This window comes from Protobothrops mucrosquamatus, unplaced genomic scaffold (assembly GCF_001527695.2).
Source record: "Protobothrops mucrosquamatus isolate PMUCROS unplaced genomic scaffold, P.Mucros_1.0 scaffold231, whole genome shotgun sequence".
NCBI lineage: Eukaryota > Metazoa > Chordata > Lepidosauria > Squamata > Viperidae > Protobothrops > Protobothrops mucrosquamatus.
The window spans coordinates 415,172-438,015 of record NW_015386582.1 but is presented as its reverse complement, the minus strand read 5'-3'; the positions used below and the strand labels follow the sequence as shown (position 1 = coordinate 438,015).

Sequence of the window (22,844 nt, the reverse complement as noted above, 5' to 3'; positions counted from 1 at the left end):
AGACAATTACAAAATTCCCTTCTACCTTTATATAAAACTATATTTTGAAGAGTGTCGAAGGAGGAAGGTTAGAAGTAAAATAGGTTGGATATTACAGGAATTTAAGCAGCTGCATCATATTTTCCTCACCTCCAACCACCAGAATTATAAATATTCCATAGTTTTGATGGTTAGTGTTTGCCAAGACATCTCAGTTATAATGTAAGCACTTTGATCTGCACTGAATGCTCATGTTTAAAACTAGCTAAAAAAATATTTCATGTTGTTTAAGGCAGAATCAACTGAAATGCTGTGAATCTCAAAATAATTAGTAAAGTACTCATCAGTGAGAAAGACACATTCAATTTTTTCAAAAGAATAATAAACAGGAATTTCAGTAAGAGACATAGCTGGCATAGAGACTGAAGAAGAATGAACCCCCTCTACAATGCAACATCTGGTTTAAGGTCCCCTTACAAATAAAAAACATAATAAATAAAATACATATATATCAGACTATATATAAAGACAAAATAGTTTTACTCAACTCAATTGTCATGTAGATTGAGTAGAGGTTTATCCAGGTCCTCAGGGACAAATAGTCCTCAGTTTACAACTACAATTGAACCCAAAATTTATGTTGCTAAGTGAGAAATTTATTAAGTGAGTTTTGCCCTGATTTATGACTTTTCTCATCACATTTGTTAAGTGAATCATTGCGATTCTTAAATTAATAACACGGTTATTAAGTGAATCTGATTTCCTCATTGACTTTGCTTGTTGGAACGTTACAAAACGGGATCACATGACTCCCGGACACTGACTCAATAAATGTGAGTCAGTTATCAAGCATTCAAATGTAAGTCACATGACCATGGGAATACTGCAACAATCATAAGTATGAAAAATCATCATACGTTTTTAGTGCCGTTAGAACAGTCACTAAATGAACTGTTGTAAGTCGAGGACTACCTGAACAGCAATTAGATTTCATTTGTAGGAACAAGTAACACTGAAATTATGCAATTCAAGAGAAGTAGAAAGTTGACCTACTCAGGACAATCAAATCCAAGAGTAGAATTCCTGTTTTTTTTTATTGTATAGTTATTTTCCTAGCTTATTTCCCATAAACAGAGCTAGTCTAGAAGACTAGCTTTGTAAATTAAATACTTTCTAAATTAAATACTAGTCTAGAAGACTAGCTAGTATTTAATTTAGAAAGGAGATGAATGAGGGGGACTTGACTCAAGTGTACAAAATTGTGCATAGTGTAGGTCAAGTGGACAAGGAGAATCTATTTTTCTTTTCCCAGAATACTAGAACCAGAGATCAAATAATGAAATTGAATACTGGAAGAATCAGGACAGACAAAAGGATTTTTTTTTTTACACAACCTGTAGCTAAGCTTTGGAATTTGCTTCCATGAGATGCTTAGCCTTGATGGAACTGTGATTGCCTCTGGAGCCCTTCTGCTTGGAGATTGGTAGACTTTCTTGTGCAGTTGGTTGGACCACTGTGAGAATAGACTGCTGAAATGAGCCAGGGGTCTGATTCAGCAGGGCACTACTTAGGTTCTTAATGAAGAACTTAACAAATAAAATAAGGTCATAATGAATAGCAGGATATAATTGCAATCAGAATGAAGATCTTAATTAAGTTAGTAAGGATGATATTGCACAGCTATAACTATACTCACTTGTGCTTAGCAAATCAAGAAAAGTGAAGAAATAAAATATTTCCAAAGAACAGGATACCACTTCTTGCAAATTGATTACTTTGAAAGACTTAATACTTTTTATTTAGACCCATAAAGCAGTTTGAGCTTGGAATAAGTACCTTGCTCTGTGGAAATTCTTAATAGATAGCATTTTTTCAATTCCAGTTTTAGCCTGGCATCTCCCATCTCATCCAGCTCTATTATTGAGCTGAGCTCAGTCACTTCTGCCCATTTTCCCTGTTGACATGGATAGAAAATTGAGCAATTACCCTTAAACGCTTTTCTTTTAGATCACCCAGATTGCTACATACACAATATTAAGTCCTCAGTTGCCCCTGGCCAAAAGTGGTTCAACCAGGTCTGTCTTTTAGGAATTAAACAATTTTTGTTGCTTGCAAGAGTTTATTATTCCTAGGGTTGTCATCTACTAAATCCTATTAAAATAGCTTCCCATGGTGCAAGCTAGTCTTTCTCTAAATCTAAAAACAAGATAAAAACAAGACAGAGATAATTTAAGTCATTCCATTAATCATGCAATGTGCATTGGTTATGTATATACATATATATACCACAAAACATAATACATTGATTAAACTGTACTATTTCATCTATACAAACTTTGCTAATGAATCCTATATCTAAAACAGAATTTGAATTCAGAAAATTTGTTGGGATTTTTTACAAAAAGTGTAGTTTCTAATTTTTATAACTGTATTATAGAGCTGAATGAAAAAACGCAATAGCAATGTCTACAAACAAATGAAATGTCAGTTATAATATAGATGCCCAACAATGGGGTTAGCTAGTGCCATTGTTCTTTGTTTAAATATTTTCAAAAAGATACAAATATATTGAAAAGATGCATTAAAAAGCATACATGCAGTACATACAAATTTGAGATAAATAGTATTATGAAGGGGGTAAGAAAGAGTAAGCAATTTTTTTAAAGGAAAGCATAAGAACATGGAATATAGCTAAATATAATTTATACCAATATCATTCATCTTTCTAACTCATTTGATTTTATCAGGTCTATATATTACCTCCTACATTGACTTTTCTTCTTTACAGCTCACCTCTATGACCATTTAACTACAATTTTTTGATCCTCCTTCCATTTCACCCATTCATCACCCTTCATATTTGTTTGCGATTCATCTATTCTGTCTTTTATTATCAAACTACTTCAATATAACTATTTCATATTAATTACTCATTTTGTATTCCCACTAATCCAGTTCCCATTATTTTTTTGATTTTATAGTTTATTTTACCACACACAATTCCCATTATACTTACTTTTATGTTTGTCTTAATATACCAAAGTTTTACTTCCATGTAAAAGAAAAATAGGCATGGGGCCAGGTTCTCTGCAGGACCAACTTTCCTTAGGGACCTTAGGGACCTGTCCTAACATGATCAGATAGGATGGGCATGCTCCTAGTCCCTTCCCTAAACATTGTCATCTTATGGAATGTAGGAAACATGCCTTTTCCATGATAGCCCTTGCCCTATAAAAATCTTTTCTCTTGAAGTTTGTAGGCCTCTAGCCATCTAGCTTTCTGAAAAACACTAAAGACCTGGCTTTTCCCCAATGCGCTGAGATAAGATGGGGTGGATGAGATATTCTAATGAAGGACTACATGTTAATTTTGGTGGCAGGTTCTTAATGTTTAATTAAATATTAAACATTTAATAGATATATGTACCATGTTGGTTTATTACTGATTTTTTTAAAAAAATATTGATTGATAGCTGCCCAGAATTCAATATAAGATGGGTGGCTATATAAATCTTTAAAATAAATAAATAAAAGTGCAGAAAGATCAGCCATTTTTGTTCTTTCAACAAATTCATTCTTCACCATAGACCCCACATTTTTATCACCATTTGAATGTCTTAAAAAGTTTTAAGAGCATTCTACCAAGATACACAAATCCAATTAGTTGCTCTAATTTTTCATTAAACTGTATTTTATACTTTATATTTGGGGAAGCAGAGTAGAAGAATTTATTAAAGTGCTTGCCTTAAAAACATACATTAAATAAAAATTGAAATAAAAATTGAAGTAAAGATAAGGATAGAAAAAGCTTGAACAGCATTCTTCAAAATGAAAAAGGTCTTCTGCAGTCACGACATAAGCCTAAGATTGAAAATCAGGCTTGTCAGATGCTATGTTTTTTCTATCCTGCTCTATGGAGTAGAGAGATGGTCTCTGACAGAAGGCCACCTGAAGAGACTAGAAGCATTTGAAATGTGGATTTACAGGCGGCTGTTACGTATAAGCTGGGTTGACAAGATCAGAAATGAGGAGGTGATAAGACGCCTGGGAAAGCCAAGGGAAATCATCAAAATAATTAAAAAACGAAAATTAGAATATTTCGGACATGTGATGCGACACCCAGAAAAATACGGCATATTCCATTTAATCCTCCAGGGAAAGATTGAAGGCAAAAGAGGTCGAGGCAGAAGAAGAACATCGTGGCTTCAAAATCTAAGGGACTGGTTTGGACAAAACTCAGCAGCACTTTTTCGTGCGGCTGCTAATAAAAACAGGATCGCCAACATGATCGCCAACGTCCGATAATGGATATGGCACAAGAAGAAGAAGAATAAAAATTGGATATAAAATTTTGTATATTTTAAAAAGTTGTAAATTAATAATAAATATTAATATTCTAATGATTTTTGATATCAAAAACAAAAACAAATAGAACAAAATGCATGATAATATACAAATAATGATTTTACATTAGAAAGATATCCTGAATATCTTTGCTACCTTCCAGCCAGAGAAAAGTTGAATTCATATATTGTAATGAAGTCATCAGAAACATAAGAGTACCTTAATTTTAATTAAAAGGGAAAAAATTTGTACCTTCTCCATTATCTGCCTTTGTGCTTTCTTGTCTTAGACGATGACTGGAAAATATTGCAAAGTGAAGTCACCATTAGAGAAAAGTGTATAAAACAGTATCTTAAGTTTTCCTCTGAAGAACCCAATATAGCATTTTTTTTTGGCTCTAAAAAGAATTATAAACCTACAAATTATTAGAAATGAGAGTGAATCTTTGCATATCTTTTCGCATGTATATCAATCTTGGTGTTTCACAATTACATTGACTCCAGTAAAGACCATATCTGAAGACTGAGTCAAAAGTAATGTCTCTAACTCCATAATTTTAGCTTAAACAGGGATATTTTAATAACAAGGAACAAGAAAAAATATCCTTGAAATCAGCTCCAGACTTCAAGGATTCAACAAGCCTCTTTTGTAGATTTGGTAAGAAAACATTTTCCAAGTCATTCTCTTGATTTGTCATTTGTATTTCCCTCATAATTTTTAAAACATCAGCCATTTTCTTTAATATATCCAATAATCCAATAATAATGGACAATAAAAAATTGTCATTTTCTAAATCATTCTCTTGGTTTATTGTTTGTAGTTCCACTTACATTACTTTCTCTGTTGTGTCAGACAAAATTCATATCTATCATTCCCTCAACATATTTTAGACATAATTTATCTATACAATCAGACATCTTTACTCACACTGTTGATATTGTAGCTACTAATTTCTAACTCAATTCTTCAAAGTTCTCCTGTAATATTTCCAATGTCATGATGTTTTATGTCATTTTATAAATCCCAGTTAACCAGTACCAAAAGCAGGCTTGTATTTTTCAAAACTATTTAGAATCTTTAGTCCCCTCTAGCTTCCAGTTTCTAAAATCATAAAGTCATTTATTTTTTTGTTATGAACAAGGATAGCCAAAATAATTCTGTTTACATGAGAAGCTATTTATTTTTTGTACCGTAATTAATTCTAAAATCTTATAGTAAATGTCAATATTCCAAATTTAACTTGACCTTTAATCCATTTCTTAGATCAAAATCATATTTAGCTTTTTGCTGTTTATTTCAAATTCTTTAATTTTTAAGCTTGTAATTAATTTCAAAGTTGCAGCTAAACTCATGCAGCAACTTTTCAAATTTGTTGTTCCAAAGGTCTCTAATAGCTTTAAAATGGTTAATAGGCAATTTCTGAAAGTGATTAAAGAATCTTGCAAAACTAGTGTCTTTTAAAAGATTCTGCTTGTCAGGCACAAAGGATCAGATCCATACATGAAGATCCAATTAAACTGATTTATTGCTATTCATGCCTATGCCCAGGAATATTCTCAACTCATGATTAGTATCTACTAGGAGTCAACAGAATTCAAGGGGGGTTGGGCTTACTGTACTCTGCTTATGGTTACATAGTCATTCTAGCCTGATTCCTGTTTTAACTCTTCCCCCAGGTTCTGCTACTCCTTCCCCTACACTGCTGCAGTTGCAAGCAAGATGGCTAATCCCTTTGTCTCCCACTGCTCAAACTCACAGAATACTGTCCTGCAGTCTCCATAAGGAGCAGACATCCAGAGTATATATGGGTGATCTACCATCCTCTTGTTATCTAGAGAGGTTCCAAAAAACTGGTCTATTCATTGGTTCTTTGATGTTTGCTGTGGTGACTGTGCCCTGGCTACAATTTGCTATGCCTTCCCCAAAAGTTCAGTTCATCAAATCTTTTCATGTGAAACTTGACAGTTGCTGCCATGGGTCATGCACTTCATTCTTAATCACACACAGAAATTAGTTCACCATCACCTTCTTTGGCACAGTGATGCAAAGTATTTGCTTCATACAGTGACTATTCTGGATTGTAAGCAGTTGCTCTGGCCATAATCCAGATTGGACCAGCACAGTCACATTGCCATAAACAACTGTATTTAGCAGTCCTGAACAGCCATAAGTTCAGTGACGGTCTGCTGCTTAAAGTGTACTGACAAGTACTCACTACAGGTTGATATTTCACAAATAATAGCATCACAACTTTTTCTTATAGCAAATTCTCACCACTTGAAGTGAAAGAACAGATGCTAAACTACAGTACACTTCAAAACTTATAGTACATCAGTACTGCCATCTGTTGGAGATTTAATATTGGCAGTGCTACTTTTCTTTCATCCAGAGTCATGGGCAGCCATATAAATTTAATGAACAGATAGACAAACCATTGTAAAAATCCAAGCATCAGGAATGAAAGCAGCTTTTTAAAAGAGTGGCTTCCAAATGTCCAATTGTTATTTTAAATTATTTATAATACTTCAGATTTTAAGTTGAAGTTCTTTGGGGATCATAAGACTTCAGTCTAATCTATTCCCCTTTGGCATTTAAGAAAATAGTTCATAAGATTGTGCAGCAATCTAGTTTCTAAGAAGAAAAGATTTGTAGCATGTATAGGTACAGATATTGCACATATTGCCAACTTGTGCCTTTTCCCAGGGTCATATACTGTATGAACTCAGGCAGTTACTTTCGATAAAAGGATGAATATGCAAGTGCACCCATATGTGCTATGAATTGCCTTTTCCCCTTCAAATCTAGATCACTACATAGTTCTAATAGCTTATATCTATTTCAATACACATGACAAAAATCTACAAAAATATATACAGGGACAATAGCCACAAACATAAAATGATGAAAATGAAAGTTTTTCTTAACACTTATGTGGAAATATGCTAGACAATGAGGGAGTCACTTACTCTTCAACTTCTTGTTCTGCAGGTTTCTTTTTTGACCTAAAAGACAACAAAAGCCTACATTGAACAATGGAAAAACAAAGCTCATAATAACTCTTCAAAGTGTTATTTCATGAGAGGTACATTAATCTTTTCTCCAAATTATTCGCATTTGAAATAAAAAGATCATCTTTGATTTATTGAGGATAGAGCAAAGAAGTCAGATTAGTTCTTTTTTCTTTCAGCTTCTTTTTGAGCATTGAACTAGTCACTCTATCTCACAGCGCTGCCATTGTGGGGGAACACTGAACACAGTCTTAAGCTCATGAACAAAAAGCAGGATATAAATGTAACAAAGAAACAAGTAAAATGATAAAAGCCACATATCATCCTAGTGCTGAGGAAGGCAACAGTTTGATAAACCTAAATTGCTGGTTTTAATTATGAGATCCTAGATTGTTTGGCTGAATGGAAACTTGCAAATAGGATGTGATCAGCGTGGCATGTGGTGCCTTGGTCTCTAATGATTCCCACAACGGTTCTCCTAACTTTCGTCCTGCAGCAGCAGCAACAACAAACAACAACAACAACAACAACAACAACAACAACAACAATAATAATAATAATAATAATAATAAAGTTGGAAGGGACCTTGGAGGTCATCTAGCCCAACTCCCTGCTCAGGCAGGAAACCCTATACCATTTCAGACAAATGGCTGTCCAGTCTCTTCTTAAAAACTTCCAGTGTTGGAGCATTCACCGCTTCTGGAGGCAGATTGTTCCACTGGTTAATTGTTTTAACTGTCAGGAAGTTTCTCCTTAGTTCTACCGTAGGTTGCTTCTCTCCTTGATTAGTTTCCATCCGTTGCTTCTTGTCCTGCCTTCAGGCGCTTTGGAAAATAGCTTGACTCCCTCTTCTTTGTGGCAGCCCCTGAGATACTGGAACACTGCTATCATGTCCCCCCTCGTTCTTCTGCCTGTACTTTCTCTTTAATGCCTGGGGATTCAGTTTGCTGCTACCAATCACTTTACCCCAGAGGAATCCTCTTTATCACTGATTCATCAGAAGTGGAATAATTGAGAAATTCCCTTCCTTCATATCTCTAAAAGCTAGATACTTTTACTAGACTGTGCACCAATGGCTCATTGAGAATTTTAAAACTTTATTGTATTTAATAATCTCAAAGATTCAGACAGATCTGAGGAAAAAAAGGAAAGGAAGAGGAAAGGAAGGAAGAACAAATAATTGCTTTATGGAGAACCTGATCCCTGTCAGTTGTTCCTTCCAGCCCAGGATCTTATAGAAGAGCATATATCCAAAACACAGCCTGGACAAGAGTCCACAAATTAAATTGAAACACAAACTCTAGTGCCACGAGCTTTACTGATGTGAGCTGGCTGTCCAACTCACTACATTTCATTTAGCTCGATGTTGAGTATGGCTTTGTTCTTGGCCGCTCCTATTTGGGGTTAAGTATTATCCATGAGCTGGTGAAACCCAACTTTATTCCTTGACTCCAGTCCAAAAAGAAGATATTAAGAAAGCCCTGACCCAGTAATTGCAAGCTAATTAGATGGAGTGAACTTTTAAAAAAGTACCCTGATTGTATCATCACTGTCTATTTTATTCTATGTCACTAAACATTAAAAAGCAAACAGAATTCAGTCTTCAAGAGGATATTTATACTTATCTCAAACCAGCTACAGCTTTATTTATTTTACTCTTTTTTACAGAGTGAGATGGACAGCACAGAAATTTAATAAATAATAAATAAATATAATTTTTAATATTTATTGCTATTTGATTCTATAACTGATTTTTATCATCTTATTGGTGTTTTGTTTCCTAAGTTGCAAGTCATTCATAATGAAAAGATTAGGAGCAGATACATTTGAATAAATAATTAAATATAAATAAATTAAATGTCAAACACAAAACACCCTCAACGTTTGTTTTTCTTTCTTCTCAACTCATTTGTATTGATATGTCAGCAACTTTTCTTTAACTCTGTTAGTGTCAAATCTCTTGGAATGGAATTTCCTCACATTCGTTACAAGAATCTGCATTCATATGATCTGCAGTTATACACAGCTTTATGGAAGAGAGGAAAAAATTCTCATAGCTCATTTTATACAAGAACCAAGTGAAGAGACACAAATTATTCACAATATCACTATTACTACACTTTTGTAATATCTGAAATTGCGCTTAGGGTTGAGCTGAATACATTGAATCATGAGACAAAAATAGGTCCTGGGGAGATATTTTTTTAACACTATTACCTGAAAAGCAGCCTCTGAATATTTGTTCAAAATTAAAGCAATGTAAGAATAAAGCTTTTTTAACTCTCAGAATTAAAACCCTACCTTTGCCCTGCTACTTTTAACATAAACCATTATAATTAAACCCAGCTATCTCTTATAATCCTGGAAGTTCTTATTTTAGATGCCCTACAGATCAGGCACAATCTGGTTGCATTACTATTAGTTTTTAATAATATTTAAAAATTACTAAATGAATATTAAATACATTTTATTATTATTTAATAATATTGTGATGTTGGAGGAAAAAGACAGGGCAGAAGAAGATAGCAAACAACTCACTTGTTCTTCACCCACCCCAGCAAGCTCAGAACTAATTCAGATCCGATTAGGAGTGCTTGTTCAATATTCAAAATGTAGAACATAGAGGTTGCTGAACCAGCACTTTGAAAAGTTAATTAAATGTCAGGTTTCTTTTTAACAGATACTCCATCACTTGCTGATTGCTTTGACTGTTTCACAAGATGAAGTTTTTTAACTCTGCACATTGGGAAATACTCTTTTTTCCACTCCCTAGAGCAAAGAGCACAGCATGACAAGGTACATAATAAGGCTGTACTCTACCACCACATGTTCTGCTTTTACAAAGAAGCTATCACTGAAAATTCCAGAAATAATGTCTATTTCTTTAAGACTGTAGAAATTGTCTCACTCTCATTTATAAAAAAGCAGCCTTCATTTTCAGTTATACAAACAGTGCAAACTTTTCATATTTTGGTTCAAATCATTTGGTACTAGACCAGCGGTTCTCAACCTATGGGTCGCGACCCCATTTGGGGTCGATCAACCATTTCACGGGGGTCGCCAAGCAAGGCTGTCCGCCATTTTTCCCCTTTTCCGGCGGGTGCCTTACCTCCCTTGAGCTGGGCCAGCTGGTGGTCGGCCTGCTCCGTCTCTGCCGCTTGCCAGCTACGCCTCGGCTGGTGCAGGGGGCGGAACCACACATGTGCGACGCTCCCGGGCAGGGAAAGTCCTCGACTTACGACCGGTTTAGTCCTCGACTTACGACCGGTTGGGGGGTCGCGGCATTAAAAAGGTTGAGAACCACTGTACTAGACTAAGAGACATTTCAGTTTTGTATACTGGAAGAATGTTATTATGCCATGATTCTTACTAGGGGAGCTGGCGCTACATTGCTACATTATGTGCTGTTGATGTAAGAAGACCCAAATACACCCAGCCAGGAGTCTTAAGAAAAGTCAGATGACAGTGATTACAAAAAAGAAGAGAGTGATAAAAATGATAGGATAAAACTAGCAGCGATATGTCAAGAAGTAGTAATGAAGAAACTGCAAGCAAGCCTTCTTCGAGGTTTGATTTAACAAATGGTAAATACCGATGCTTAGCCAAGTCCTATAAATTGTTCATTTCTATTTCAAAAAGAGTGGAGGGAGGGAAGCTAATGCTATGTAATAATTAAGGCATTATGCCAGGAGCAGAGAGAAATTTCCTGGGCAACTTAGGGTCAGTCACTCTCTTTCAATCCAGTCAATCTCACAGGTTGTCTGTTGTAGGGAAAATTAGGAGGGAACACTACATACATTGGCTTGAACTCCTGTACAAATAGGTCCGATATAAATCTAATAAAAGAGAAAATAATTTAAAATGTTAACATTCAAATATATATTTAAACCTTAAGTTTTGTAGTAGGTTCTAGTTACAGTGGTGCCGCTATACTTGAATGCTTCAAAATTTATCGAATTTGGTACTCAACACGTTTTGAAGCAAAAATCTTGTCTCGGAACTCATTTTTCTCCCAGTACTCAACATGCAAGGTAGAACTTGCTGGCATCAGCTGCCTCGTGACTCATTACTCCTTTGGGCTGAAATAAAGGGTCACCTGGTAACTCACATGCAATGTGACTACAGGATGGCTGAACCATTGTAAATGTGAGCCAGTTAACAAGCTCCCAAATTGCAATTGTATGACCACGGAGATGTAAGACTGTTGCAACTTTGCAGACAGGTCATAAATCACATTTATCAGCACCATTACAACTCTGAACCATCATTAAACAAATGGCTATAAGTTGAGGACTACCTTTATAGTATCAAGAACGTGTGAATTTGCTACATGAAATAAAACTATCACAGAAAGTATACCTCACCTCAAATGCAGTATCTTTTACTATAGAAATCAAACAAACAAATATAAACAATTTATACAATCATCCGTGAGTCACTTTGGCAAAGACAGTGATTCTCACATGCACACATGTATAAGAATGCATAAAGGAAAGAGAAAAAAGTAGAAGGTACAAAAAGTTTGAAATGAGTCCTTTACAAAGCATATTAGCGTGAATAAAGGCCTCTTGCCTGAAATTTTAACTAGACACAACCTTTTAGAAAACTTGTGTGATTATCTGAAGCCTGTCCCCAGATGTTCAGTACTTCTTGCAGATCAGCTAAAACTGTGAAACATAACAACTGAGCATAGACACACAAACAACTAAGGATATCCCTCAAAACCCCTTTGCAAACCTCCCCCAAAATACAGTTGTTTGCTTGAGGGACAGCTCTGCTGTCACATACATACTTGTGAATAATTTACACAACTATGATTCAAAAACTATCAAATCTAATTGTGGCGTACTCTTATTTTAATGTAAATTTACAATGTAAATGTAAATTTCTTCCCTCACATGTTTACAAGTGGTATCTGTTCTGATGGCAGACAGACATCAGAACAACTCTAAAGCTGCTGAGACTAGAGTTGACTCCCAGAGATTCAGAAAACTCAAAAGCTTATATCCTCTATTCAGCCCTTTGATTAACCTTAATATGGATTAGAATCAACAAAAATGTTTTATGGGTCAACCAAGATATAACAGTTTTTATATGTGTATCATATCTATTTCATAAGGAAAATAGAGGTAGTCCTCAACTTACAACAGTTCATTTAGTGACTGTTCAAAGTTACAATCACAGTGAATAAAGTGACTTATGACCGTTTTTCACACTTATGACCATTGCAGCAACCCCAAAGTCACATGATCAAAATTCAGCTGTTTGGCAACTGGTTCATATTTATGACGGCTGCAGTGTCCCAAGGTCATGTGATCCCCTTATGTGACCTTCTGACAAGCAAAGTCAATAGGGAAGTCAGATTCACTTAACAACCTTGTTACTAACTTAACAACTGCAGTGATTCACTAAACAACTGTGGCAAGAATAGTTGTAAAGTGGGGCAAACCTCACTTAACAAATCTCACTTAACAATAGAAATGTTGGGCTCACTTTTGGTTATAAATCGAGGACTACCTGTAATCCAAGAGAATTATTAAAAAGAGAGAAAGCTATACCATGATTAGTCCTGAAATGTTGGATAAAAGAAATAAAATATATTTTTAGATAGAACTTCTCCTTTTTCAGATACATACGATAAGACAGATGTTTGAAATGGAAGCAGCTTTCCTATTCACATAGGTATACAAGAGAGATGTTCAAATTTTCTTCTCCTCTCACCCCTAAGCAGTTTTCTAGGTTTGGAGTGAGGAAGCAATTCTCCCTAAATGCTATATCTCAGAGGTTAAGTGCTGAAGGGTGAAAGACAGCATTAATGTAGACATCCTCTTTGTTAAAACATTTTATTCCTATTTAATGGAATATTGAAAAGATTTAATGGTGATAAAATAGCTAAGCTTCAAGAAGAGCCAGGATACTAAATTCATGCAGGATGACAATGTTCAGCGGTTAATTAGACACCGTTAACCTGTTTTAACAGGTGACATAAGTGGGATAAATGTGGGCAAATGCCCTTGAAATTTGTTAATATCTCTAGCCCACAAAGGCTAGTTACTCTTCTTTCTTGTACTTATATTTCATGTAGCTGCAAGTCAGTCTACTGTAAAGGCATAAAACAGAAAACGAATGTATTTCATATTGTTAAGGGAGAGAAGAAAAAATAACACAAGATATTATGATGAATACTGGATAAAAAAGGCATGAACTGAAAGAAACTATGAGAAAAAAATTATTACACATAAGTAGTAAAATAATCATACTAAACCTTTTGAGGTGCTAACTTTGTTTTCCTGAAACTTGTTTAAGGACTAATTGTTTATTTTTAGATCTCCTTAATACAAACGGGATTTCAGAACAGCTTCTAAGCAAGTGAAGTAAAAGATACACATTTACTATCAATTCCAAATATTAGGTCCAAAATTTTAGCCTGATTACACCTTTATGCAAAAGCCATTTTCCAGGGAAATGTAAGTAAATAGTATCATGTTACCTATTGCCTTGGCACAACTAAGTGCAATATATCATTGTTGACTAGAAATGCTGAAAACACAGTTAAATAGCACATTCAGTTCAAAAGAAAGAAAAGAAAGTAAAATAGGCAAATAATCTGTAAGGTTAAAATTAACTATGCAAACACTGTGCAGATGAGTTTTGAGAAAAGCAAAAAGTTCTATTAAGGTGGTTTTCATCAAACTAAAATACTTAGACTTAGAGAACCAGTTTGGCCTAGTACAGGGGTAGGCAACCTTGGCTCTTTTATGACTCGTGGACTTCAACTCCCAGAATTCCTGAGCCAGCAATGCTGGCTCAGGAATTCTAGGAGTTGGTCCACGAGTCATAAAAGAGCCAAGGTTGCTTACCACTGGCCTAGTACACCACCTAAGGCACCAGAATAGAAAATGAGAGACTGAGTTCTAGTCCCGCCTTAGCCAGGAAAGCCAGCTGGGTGACCTTATGCCAGTCACTCACCCTTAGCCCAACTCACCGCACAATGCTATTGTTATTGTGGGGGGGGGGGAATAGGAGGAGGAAGGTGTGTTGGATATGTTTGCTACCTTAAGTTATTTGTAAAAATGATGAAGGTGGGATAAAAATAAACAAAATAAAATAATACCCCAGCAACAAAGTCACCTTATTCTCCAGTTCTGTTACAGACTGATATTTTCTTATCCTGTTTGCATAACATACTTACTTAACCAGCTATTAGAATAATGAAGTCAAACTTTCTTACTGGAATTCTCCTGGCACTCAGGCACACTGAATGAGACAGAATCACTATTTTAGGAAAAGAGCCTCAACTATTTTCTCCAATCTTGGCTGTAGTCAATGAGGAACAGAGAAATACAGGCAAGCTTCATGATATCATCAGTCTCTTTTTCACTGAACACACAGTAAAGGCATACAATACAATTAGTGATGTGAAAGGGAGATGAAAAGAGTGATGGGGAACAGGCAAGGCCCAGTGCCCCAGTTTACACAAAAGCTTACAATTTTCTCTACTTGTCTATCCCTGTTGTTTTCTTCCCTTGCAGCAACACCATCCTTCTCCACAAGACAACATCCTTTTAAGGCATAGAAGAATCAGCTATGATTCCTGTCCGAGTAACCCTGGCTTACAACTAACCCTAACCCTAACCTCCTCCCTATGTGAAACTCGTAAGAGAGAAAAATGATTGTAGTCCTTGCAAGGAAAACAAAACTAATGAAATAGAAAAGTAACAAAAAAGGAGATAAGCCTTGGCCTATAGAACCCAGAAGAGGGACAAAGGGGAGGTGACACGATTGCCTTTAAGCAATTTAGAGTGCATCCCAGAGATCCAGAGCACCTAGTCAGGGAATATTGTGTAAATATTTTCAGAATTTTGGCATAAGAGCCTCTGATGAGATTTTTCTCATTGGCAGTAAGCACAAATAATCTCACTGAGGTAGATAAAGTAAATAGCTTGATTGACCTCTCCAGGCAATCATTGTTAAAGAACTGTTCATCAGCTAATAGAACTTGACTTTTCCAATGGGTCTATGTCCTCTGCTCTCAAAAGACTGAATAAATGGGGCTGGGCAATTGCTTCACTTTGAATGGGGTACAATATTTGCATGACATTGCTGAAAGGGGGTGGCATTTAACCCCAAGAAAATCTGGGACTATTTTGAATTAAATTGTTATCATTAACATCTTTAGCTGATTGGATTTAGGTATTCACATAATGACCCCTCCCATGACCAATTAAGCAAGTTGTGCAAGTAAAGCTTTTATTTATACCACACAAACCATCACCAGGCAAATTAAATGAGTAGGGAATGGCATGGGGCTTAATTCTGAGTGCCACTGAAACAAAGACTGCCAGAGCTGTAACTATACTGGGATGTGTACTTATTTCTGTGCAGTGTTTGCCCCCTTCTGACTAAATTTATAACGGTATTTACATTTCCTTTCTTTCCTATATCTCCACTTTAAGTTCCCCACCTCTAGCGAAGTTCCACTTTAAAAAAAGCAAAAGCAAAACCCTAATGTACCAGTTAATAGAGATCACGCAAATGTAAAGAAATCTCATTTTTGCTAAATATTTATCCAAGTTGCTATTCAGCTCAAAATTCTTGTTCAATTTTTAAAAAATCTACATATTACAGAAGATTTGCATTCAATGAGTGACTGGAATGATACAGTACTAAACTCTGCCAAGCTTTAACAATGACTTTTAGCTGAGATTCTGAATACTGAAGACTTGGCTGAACTCAGCAACAAGCAATGTTGTACTCAAGGAATCTTATTACTTTGAAAATTTCCAGAAATGAAAAGCATACGAATACATGTTCACAGAAATACACTGCTTGACTTTTTACTTCTGAAAAGTAAGACATAAAAATTTCCTCAGTGCTGCCAGTTATGAAGAATGGGACCGTCTGAGCTCTGCAGGAAGTCAGTGAGTAGAATATCAAAGGTATTAGTAGGTCCAAATGCAGAAGACCCATCACAGCTGAAGGGGATGTTTCCAAATGGAAGAGAATGCACTGCCTACTAAGCTGCTTCTCTTTTATGAATGACCTGCAAAATGAAAGCTTCTTGAAGATGCCCTCTCGCTAGAAGAACAGAAAGGAAAAGAAAGTACTGATGTTCACAGAAATTTTATTTTTGAAGAAAGACTTCATCAAAGGAAAAGCAGACCCAGTTGCTAGGCTTATCATATTAAAAATCCCTGCTTCTGAACAAAGCTACTGACAGTATTAGGTGTACGCACTGATAGCCCCCTACTCAAGGAATGGGGGAAAAAAAAGTTTTGTCTGTAAGGCATAAACTACACTAGAACAATTTGCAAGGGCAAGGTTTTTAACTATCATGATACACAACCTAGACAGTAATTTGCTGTAGATTCATACTAAAGAATCAGGGCAGGATTCCCAGTATCTAAGAGCAGGAATTCTGCACTTAATCTACTTTCTAATATTCTCCCAAACATTATTTTGACCTATATATGAATTTCCATTTCTACTTATAAACTTCATAACTGCTAAAATTTCAAATGTCTGGCTGTTTATACACTATATTTTATTTAGGAATGAATAAAAAGAAACAATATACATAAATTACACACATAATATGCAAACATACATACATACATCTTATTTTTATTCTTATATATAAATAAAAATGTAAATGTTCGTTTGTTAAAAATCTTAAATCTCTGAAAGTTCTTCACCGATTGCTTTGAAATTTCGACACAACGTTGCATTCGAATACGCACGTGTTTTTATATACCTACTATTATATAGATGTCACACCTGTGACACAAACGTGCGCTTTCTCTTTTCTTTCTTTTCCATTTAACCAGACTGAGCCACAGCAACACGTGGCCGGGTACAGCTAGTACATACATAAAAATGTACTTCAAATAGCAAAAATAGAAATTTTTACTGCAGTACTGAATACCCTGCCAGAGGTGTCGAAACTGTGCAGGGTTTCTTGAAGTATCTCTTTTTACTGTGTTTGTTTTGACTTTGGGGACAGAAAGTAGCATCATGGATGGGCAATTTCCCCCCCAAAAAAGTTATATTCATGATTTTGATTTGTATTAAAAAAAATAAACAGAAAGATGGGATTATTCTGAATGTATGAAAGGATAAGTCATGTTAGCTCTACCCTAATTATGTCAGAGTGATATCATCCAACAGGGCAATGTATTATAGTCTTTCCAACTAAAGTTGTAACCTCTCATCTATTTGAATATTACCATTCCTGAAATCTTGGGAAGGGAATGCTGATTGCAAAATTCAGTGAAATAAAGGCAAAGCAATGGATAAGGTGTTGGACCATTAATGGCGTGGGCCACGTTCCAATCCACTCTCAGTGGTGGCAATTCTCTAGTTGACTTTCTGACAGTCACTATCTCTCAGCCTAATCTACAGGGTAGTTATGGGGAAAAGAAAATAGGAGGAAGGGCAGCATATGCCACCCTGAGCTGCTGGATAAAGATGAAGATAAAACTTTAAGATAAAATTAGTAATTTTAGACAATGCCTTAATAATTCTTAGTTCTTTATTAGGTTTAACTTGAAGAATTGGCGGGACCACAAAATAGACAAAGTAATAGAAAATGAAGAAACTAAAGTAATCTGGGACTTTAGAATTTAAACGGACAAGCATCTGGGTAGTGATTGCTAGTGGGGAGGTGTTTTTGTCTTTTTGTACCCTTTTTGGCTTGTTGATTGTCTTCTGCACAGTATGTAGATGTTGTTTATGTTTATGTGTCCATTGATGGCCAAGTTGTCAGAATGCTCCCCACCAGCAATCAACACCCAGATGATTAACTCCAACATTAAGATCAGATCAATAATCATGAAGTAAATAATACTCCAACAAGTAACTACTAAAGAAGCTAGCAGTAAACAGCCCAACCAAAGAATCTCCAACATCACTCCCACAACACTGACAGGCAAGCTACTAGAATAAAAACTGAGAGCAAACCGCCATTCCTTATTAGTATTGAAGGTGTTAACTAGTTTAGGTAATGAAATGTGTGCAAGAACACAACCAAGCTCGGAGAACACCAAGGACCTCTCATTTCAACCCTGGCCTATAAATATTATCCTTTATCAAGGTAAAAAAATTGGAGAAAATCACAAAATACAAAGACCTGCAAATAGAAATAGAATGACTGTGGCAAAAAAAACCCCAAAGAGAATAATAATAGTAATAGGCACCTTGGCTGCAATCCCAAAACAATTGGAGCTCCACTTGAACACCACTGGCATTAACAAAATCATCATCAGTCAATTGCAAAAGTCAACTTTACTTGGAACAGCTTACATACTGCAACAATATTTTGAACACCATCAAACAAGATCTCCATATCCCAGGTCCTTGAGATGGACTTGATAGGTGGATAAAAACGCCAAAACTAGTGTAAACATCTGGCTGACTAGGCGCTAAACTATAATTTAATAAACCTGTATGCCACCCAACTTCAAATGAAGCTGGGCAACTCACAACAATCAAACAAAGAAATTACAATTTATTATTTGTTTATTTTTCACATTTCTGAACTGCGCATCTCCCTCAAAAAGGGAATTTATTAGTTTAAACTAATAGATGATAAAAAGATAAAAGTTGGCAAGAATGACAACCAAGCGGAATGAAGCAAGGGGTCTCATTCTCCAGTGCCAAAGGCCTGGATGAACTTGGCATAGTTTGGCTATTTCAGTTATCTAACAATTGTAAAAGGTATAACAAGATATAAAAATTACAAAAATGCCATTTTTTCTGCAGAATGAATAACATTCTTTAATAGGTTAGAAAATGTTAATCCAGTCCTTTTAAAGCAGACATGTCAAACTCGCGACGTCACGTGATGTCACACGACGTATCGGAGCTTTTTTGCCATTGCCGGCAATGGGGTGGGCATGGCTCCAGTATGATGAAACCGGCCCGCGGGCCGGCAGTTTAACACCCCTGTTCTAAAACTTTTATGAAGAGGCACGCTTCAAAATTATGCCTTTATTTGTAACACGTTGACATGCTATTTCCTATAGCCTGAGTTCATCTTGACAATCAATACCCTTAGCCTGAAAATTTAGTGAATTAATCTTTTCTTATTGCTATCTGGAAAGTCATGCCTTTTAATAGTTTGGATCAAAAATATTTATTAAATATAATTTCTTTAGTATTTTTTTAATAGAAAGCAGAAAAGAGAAACAAAAGCTTACAGACATCGCTGTACTTTAGGAGCACCTTAAGATGATAATGTTCTTTTTTCCTGACTTGCAAAGCCAACCAGCCTGGCAATGACAGTGAAGGAGAAGAGGACAGGAACTGGTTAACATTCCTGAAACATCTACTCTATAAAAAGAAACCCACAGACTGCAGCTTTACCGCCATCTTGATGCCCTTGATGAGTGCTGATGCTGTGGAGGCGGCTAGCACCAGAACAGCCCAAGAGAAGGAATGAGAGGCCAATGGAGATTTATGTGAAGAGAGTGAGATGGACAAGGTAAAATTGTCAGGAGGAGTTGTTAGAAAGTAAAATATATTGTGACAATTCCACTCCTGCCGTTCATCAATAAACTGACAGATCATTTAGTGTCAATTAGGTGTGATAGATGGACAAGTCCCCATGATCCCAGGCCAAAATTAATAGCTGGGAGGGAGAGGGTGATTGAAAATGACGTCTGACATTGAGAAGAAAGTCCTGAAGGTCCCCAAGGGGCCATTACTTGCCTCATTCCCTTGTAGATCAATGCAGGAACAAACCCAAAAACTGACACTTCAAGCCAAAACTTAATCAGACTTCCTTTTTCTCAAGTTTTGCTTCCTTACACTGCTTCTTCTCTTCTCTCTGACCCATCCGGTGAACAGAGCAACAGGTAGCAATGGAAAGTCAAAAAAACTCTCTTTCGACATTTAAGAGTTTAAATTCAACAATTAAAATTCAGGCTTTATAGATATACTACAACAAACCAGTTCAACTATTTATTGTTGTGTCCCATTTAAGCAACTGGATGAAGAAATTGTGTATGAACCAGCGTCTATTCTTATGGAGTATTCTCCTCATAATTCTTTATATTGAAAGATCCCGTGTGGTTAAAAATATAAACAACAATATCCAAGTTCCACAGATCAAATAATCCTTACACTGACAATAAAATGTTTTGATTCCATTGGACTTTTAAGATCTTTTAAAATATAGAAGATACAAAAATACTGTTTTATGAGAAATTAATTATTTTGTTCAAAACCTACATTATGTTAAAGTTGTTTGATAGACAATAATATAAGTTAGAATTTGCGCAAGTTTAGTCAATCTATCTTCACTAATGTAGTTAAATTATCATAGCCCTTAATTGTAGAATTCAGTCTCTAGGAATTCAACTTCCAATTTCTAGACATCAGCTTTAAATGATAAGCATTCCATAAGTAGCTGAGTTAGGCTAATCCCCAAAAGGTAAACAGCAGCTTGGTTATCACTTGGGTGGGAGACACTACGAAATCTCAGAATATAAACTAGACTAAGATTTTTAAAAAACTGGAAGAAGGTAATAAGAAATAATTCTATACCTTTGTCAAAAAACCCCACATGGATGTATTTATGCAGTCACCAGTCTTAAATGTCAGTTTTCATTTTTGTAGAAGAGAACTGTACCCCAAAGCATATCCTTCCATTTAATATTCTAAGACAGGGGTCCCCAACCCCTGGTCCGTGGACTGGCACTGGTCCACGACATGCCAGAAACTATCCCATGCAAACAAGTGACGCCCCATCCATGGGATGTAGGCAACACGCAAAATCTCAGCCCCTCCTGACAGTTAGAACAATTAATCAGTGGAACAACCTGTCTCCAGAAGCTGTGAATGCTCTAACACGGGAAGTCTTTAAGAAGAGATTGGACAGCCATTTGCCTGAAATGGTATAGGGTTTCCTGCCTGAGCAGGGGGTTGGACTAGATGACCACAAAGATCTCTTCCAATTTTTATTATTACTACTACTACTACTACTACTACTACTACTACTACTACTACTATTATTATTATTATTATTATTATTATTATTATTATTATTATTATTATTATTAAAGTCCAGTTGTCATGACTCAACTTCCAAGCAACTGTAACTGGAAGACTGAGAATCTTCATCAACATCTAAAAGAGATGTAGTACAATTAATTCCTGATTGGCATGCAAATAATGGAGAAACAGGGGAATCTGGAATTTTAGGAAGATTTGGAGTGAATAAACACAATCATGCAAGACACAGCTTAATAAAGTTTTCTGAAGACAATTATTTTGCTAGCACAAACATAGATAGTACATATGGACATCCCTAGATGGACAATATCAGAATTAAGCTGACTAGATAATACAGGATAGAAGATGTAAAAAGCAATCCAGTCAGTCTGGATAAATCCAAGCATAGACTATGAAGCCTCATAAATTACTGGTGTCAAATATATGGATTAAATTTGGTAGCCTAGAGAGACTAGATGCACCAAGCAGATTTAACCTGGATTACATATAGTAAGATTGGAAGATCAGTGAAATATATTCAGTACATTTGACTTATATGAAAGAGAATCTAAGGAGTTCTGAGAAGAGATGAAAGAAATTGGGATAACTAAAATATTTAAAAAATGCTTCCAAAATTTCAAAGAGAAAAAGATCCAAGTGGCTTTCAGAACAAATTATTATAAAAGCCAAGAAAAGATGGTGAAAGCCTTGAGCAACTAGAAAGATGTATGAGGACTGAAGACCAACTTTCAACATCAAGTAAGAAAGGAGAAGGAAAAATATCTCAGTCACAAATTCAACAGAGATAAATAATAAGAAAATGGTTTTAAGATCAGAGAAAAAATTAAAATCACGGGAATATTTATAGATATAAGCATTCAAAAAAGTTACAGATGAGATATAATAGAGGCAAAAAGGATTAAAACAAGATGGAAAAATGTGTTGAAACACTTTATAAACAACATTACAAACGAGAGAAACATATGTATAGAAACTATATTCAAGAACCAACTCCATTAGAATGTAAAGTATCAGAGGCAAAGACTAGCTGTCAAAAAGGAAACACCAGGCACAAATGAAATACTCTGAACTGTTTAAAGCTGCAGAAGAAAAGGTAGGTAGTACTCACAAGTCTATATCAATAAATATGAAGTGGGTTTGTGACCTAGAGATTGGAAAAGATTAGTTACAAATGGCTATACTGAAAAGTACAGAGGGCAAGAGAATATGCATATTGCTGAGCTATACGACTCAATCCTCCTATGAGCAAAGTTTTGCTTAAAATCTTAGAAAAAAAGAATAGCTATATTTTTATTTATTAATTTATATGGCTGCCCATCTATCAGGAAGTAACTGTAGGCAGTGCACAATAATCAATAAAACAACAATATGAAAAAGTATCATCATAAAAATATAAAAAGTCATATTAAAATGAAAAATGCTATTTAAAAAATTAAAACATACAAGCCACATAGAGAGAATTAAAAGTTCAACCATAAGGGAGAAGGAATTATTAAATATT

The 22,844-nt window shown here is 35.4% G+C and overlaps 1 protein-coding gene across 1 annotated transcript in view; it reads right to left on the bottom strand.

Moving 5' to 3' along the window:
* Positions 1–22,844, bottom strand: part of IFT43 (intraflagellar transport 43) — a 67,988-nt gene that overhangs the window by 18,225 nt on the left and 26,919 nt on the right. Inside the window, exons 4-5 of the mRNA XM_015814239.1 lie at positions 7,289–7,324; positions 4,575–4,618 (exon numbers count right to left, since the gene is read on the bottom strand). Coding sequence (XP_015669725.1) covers positions 4,575–4,618; positions 7,289–7,324 — 80 coding nt within the window. The remainder of the gene's footprint in view (positions 1–4,574; positions 4,619–7,288; positions 7,325–22,844) is intronic.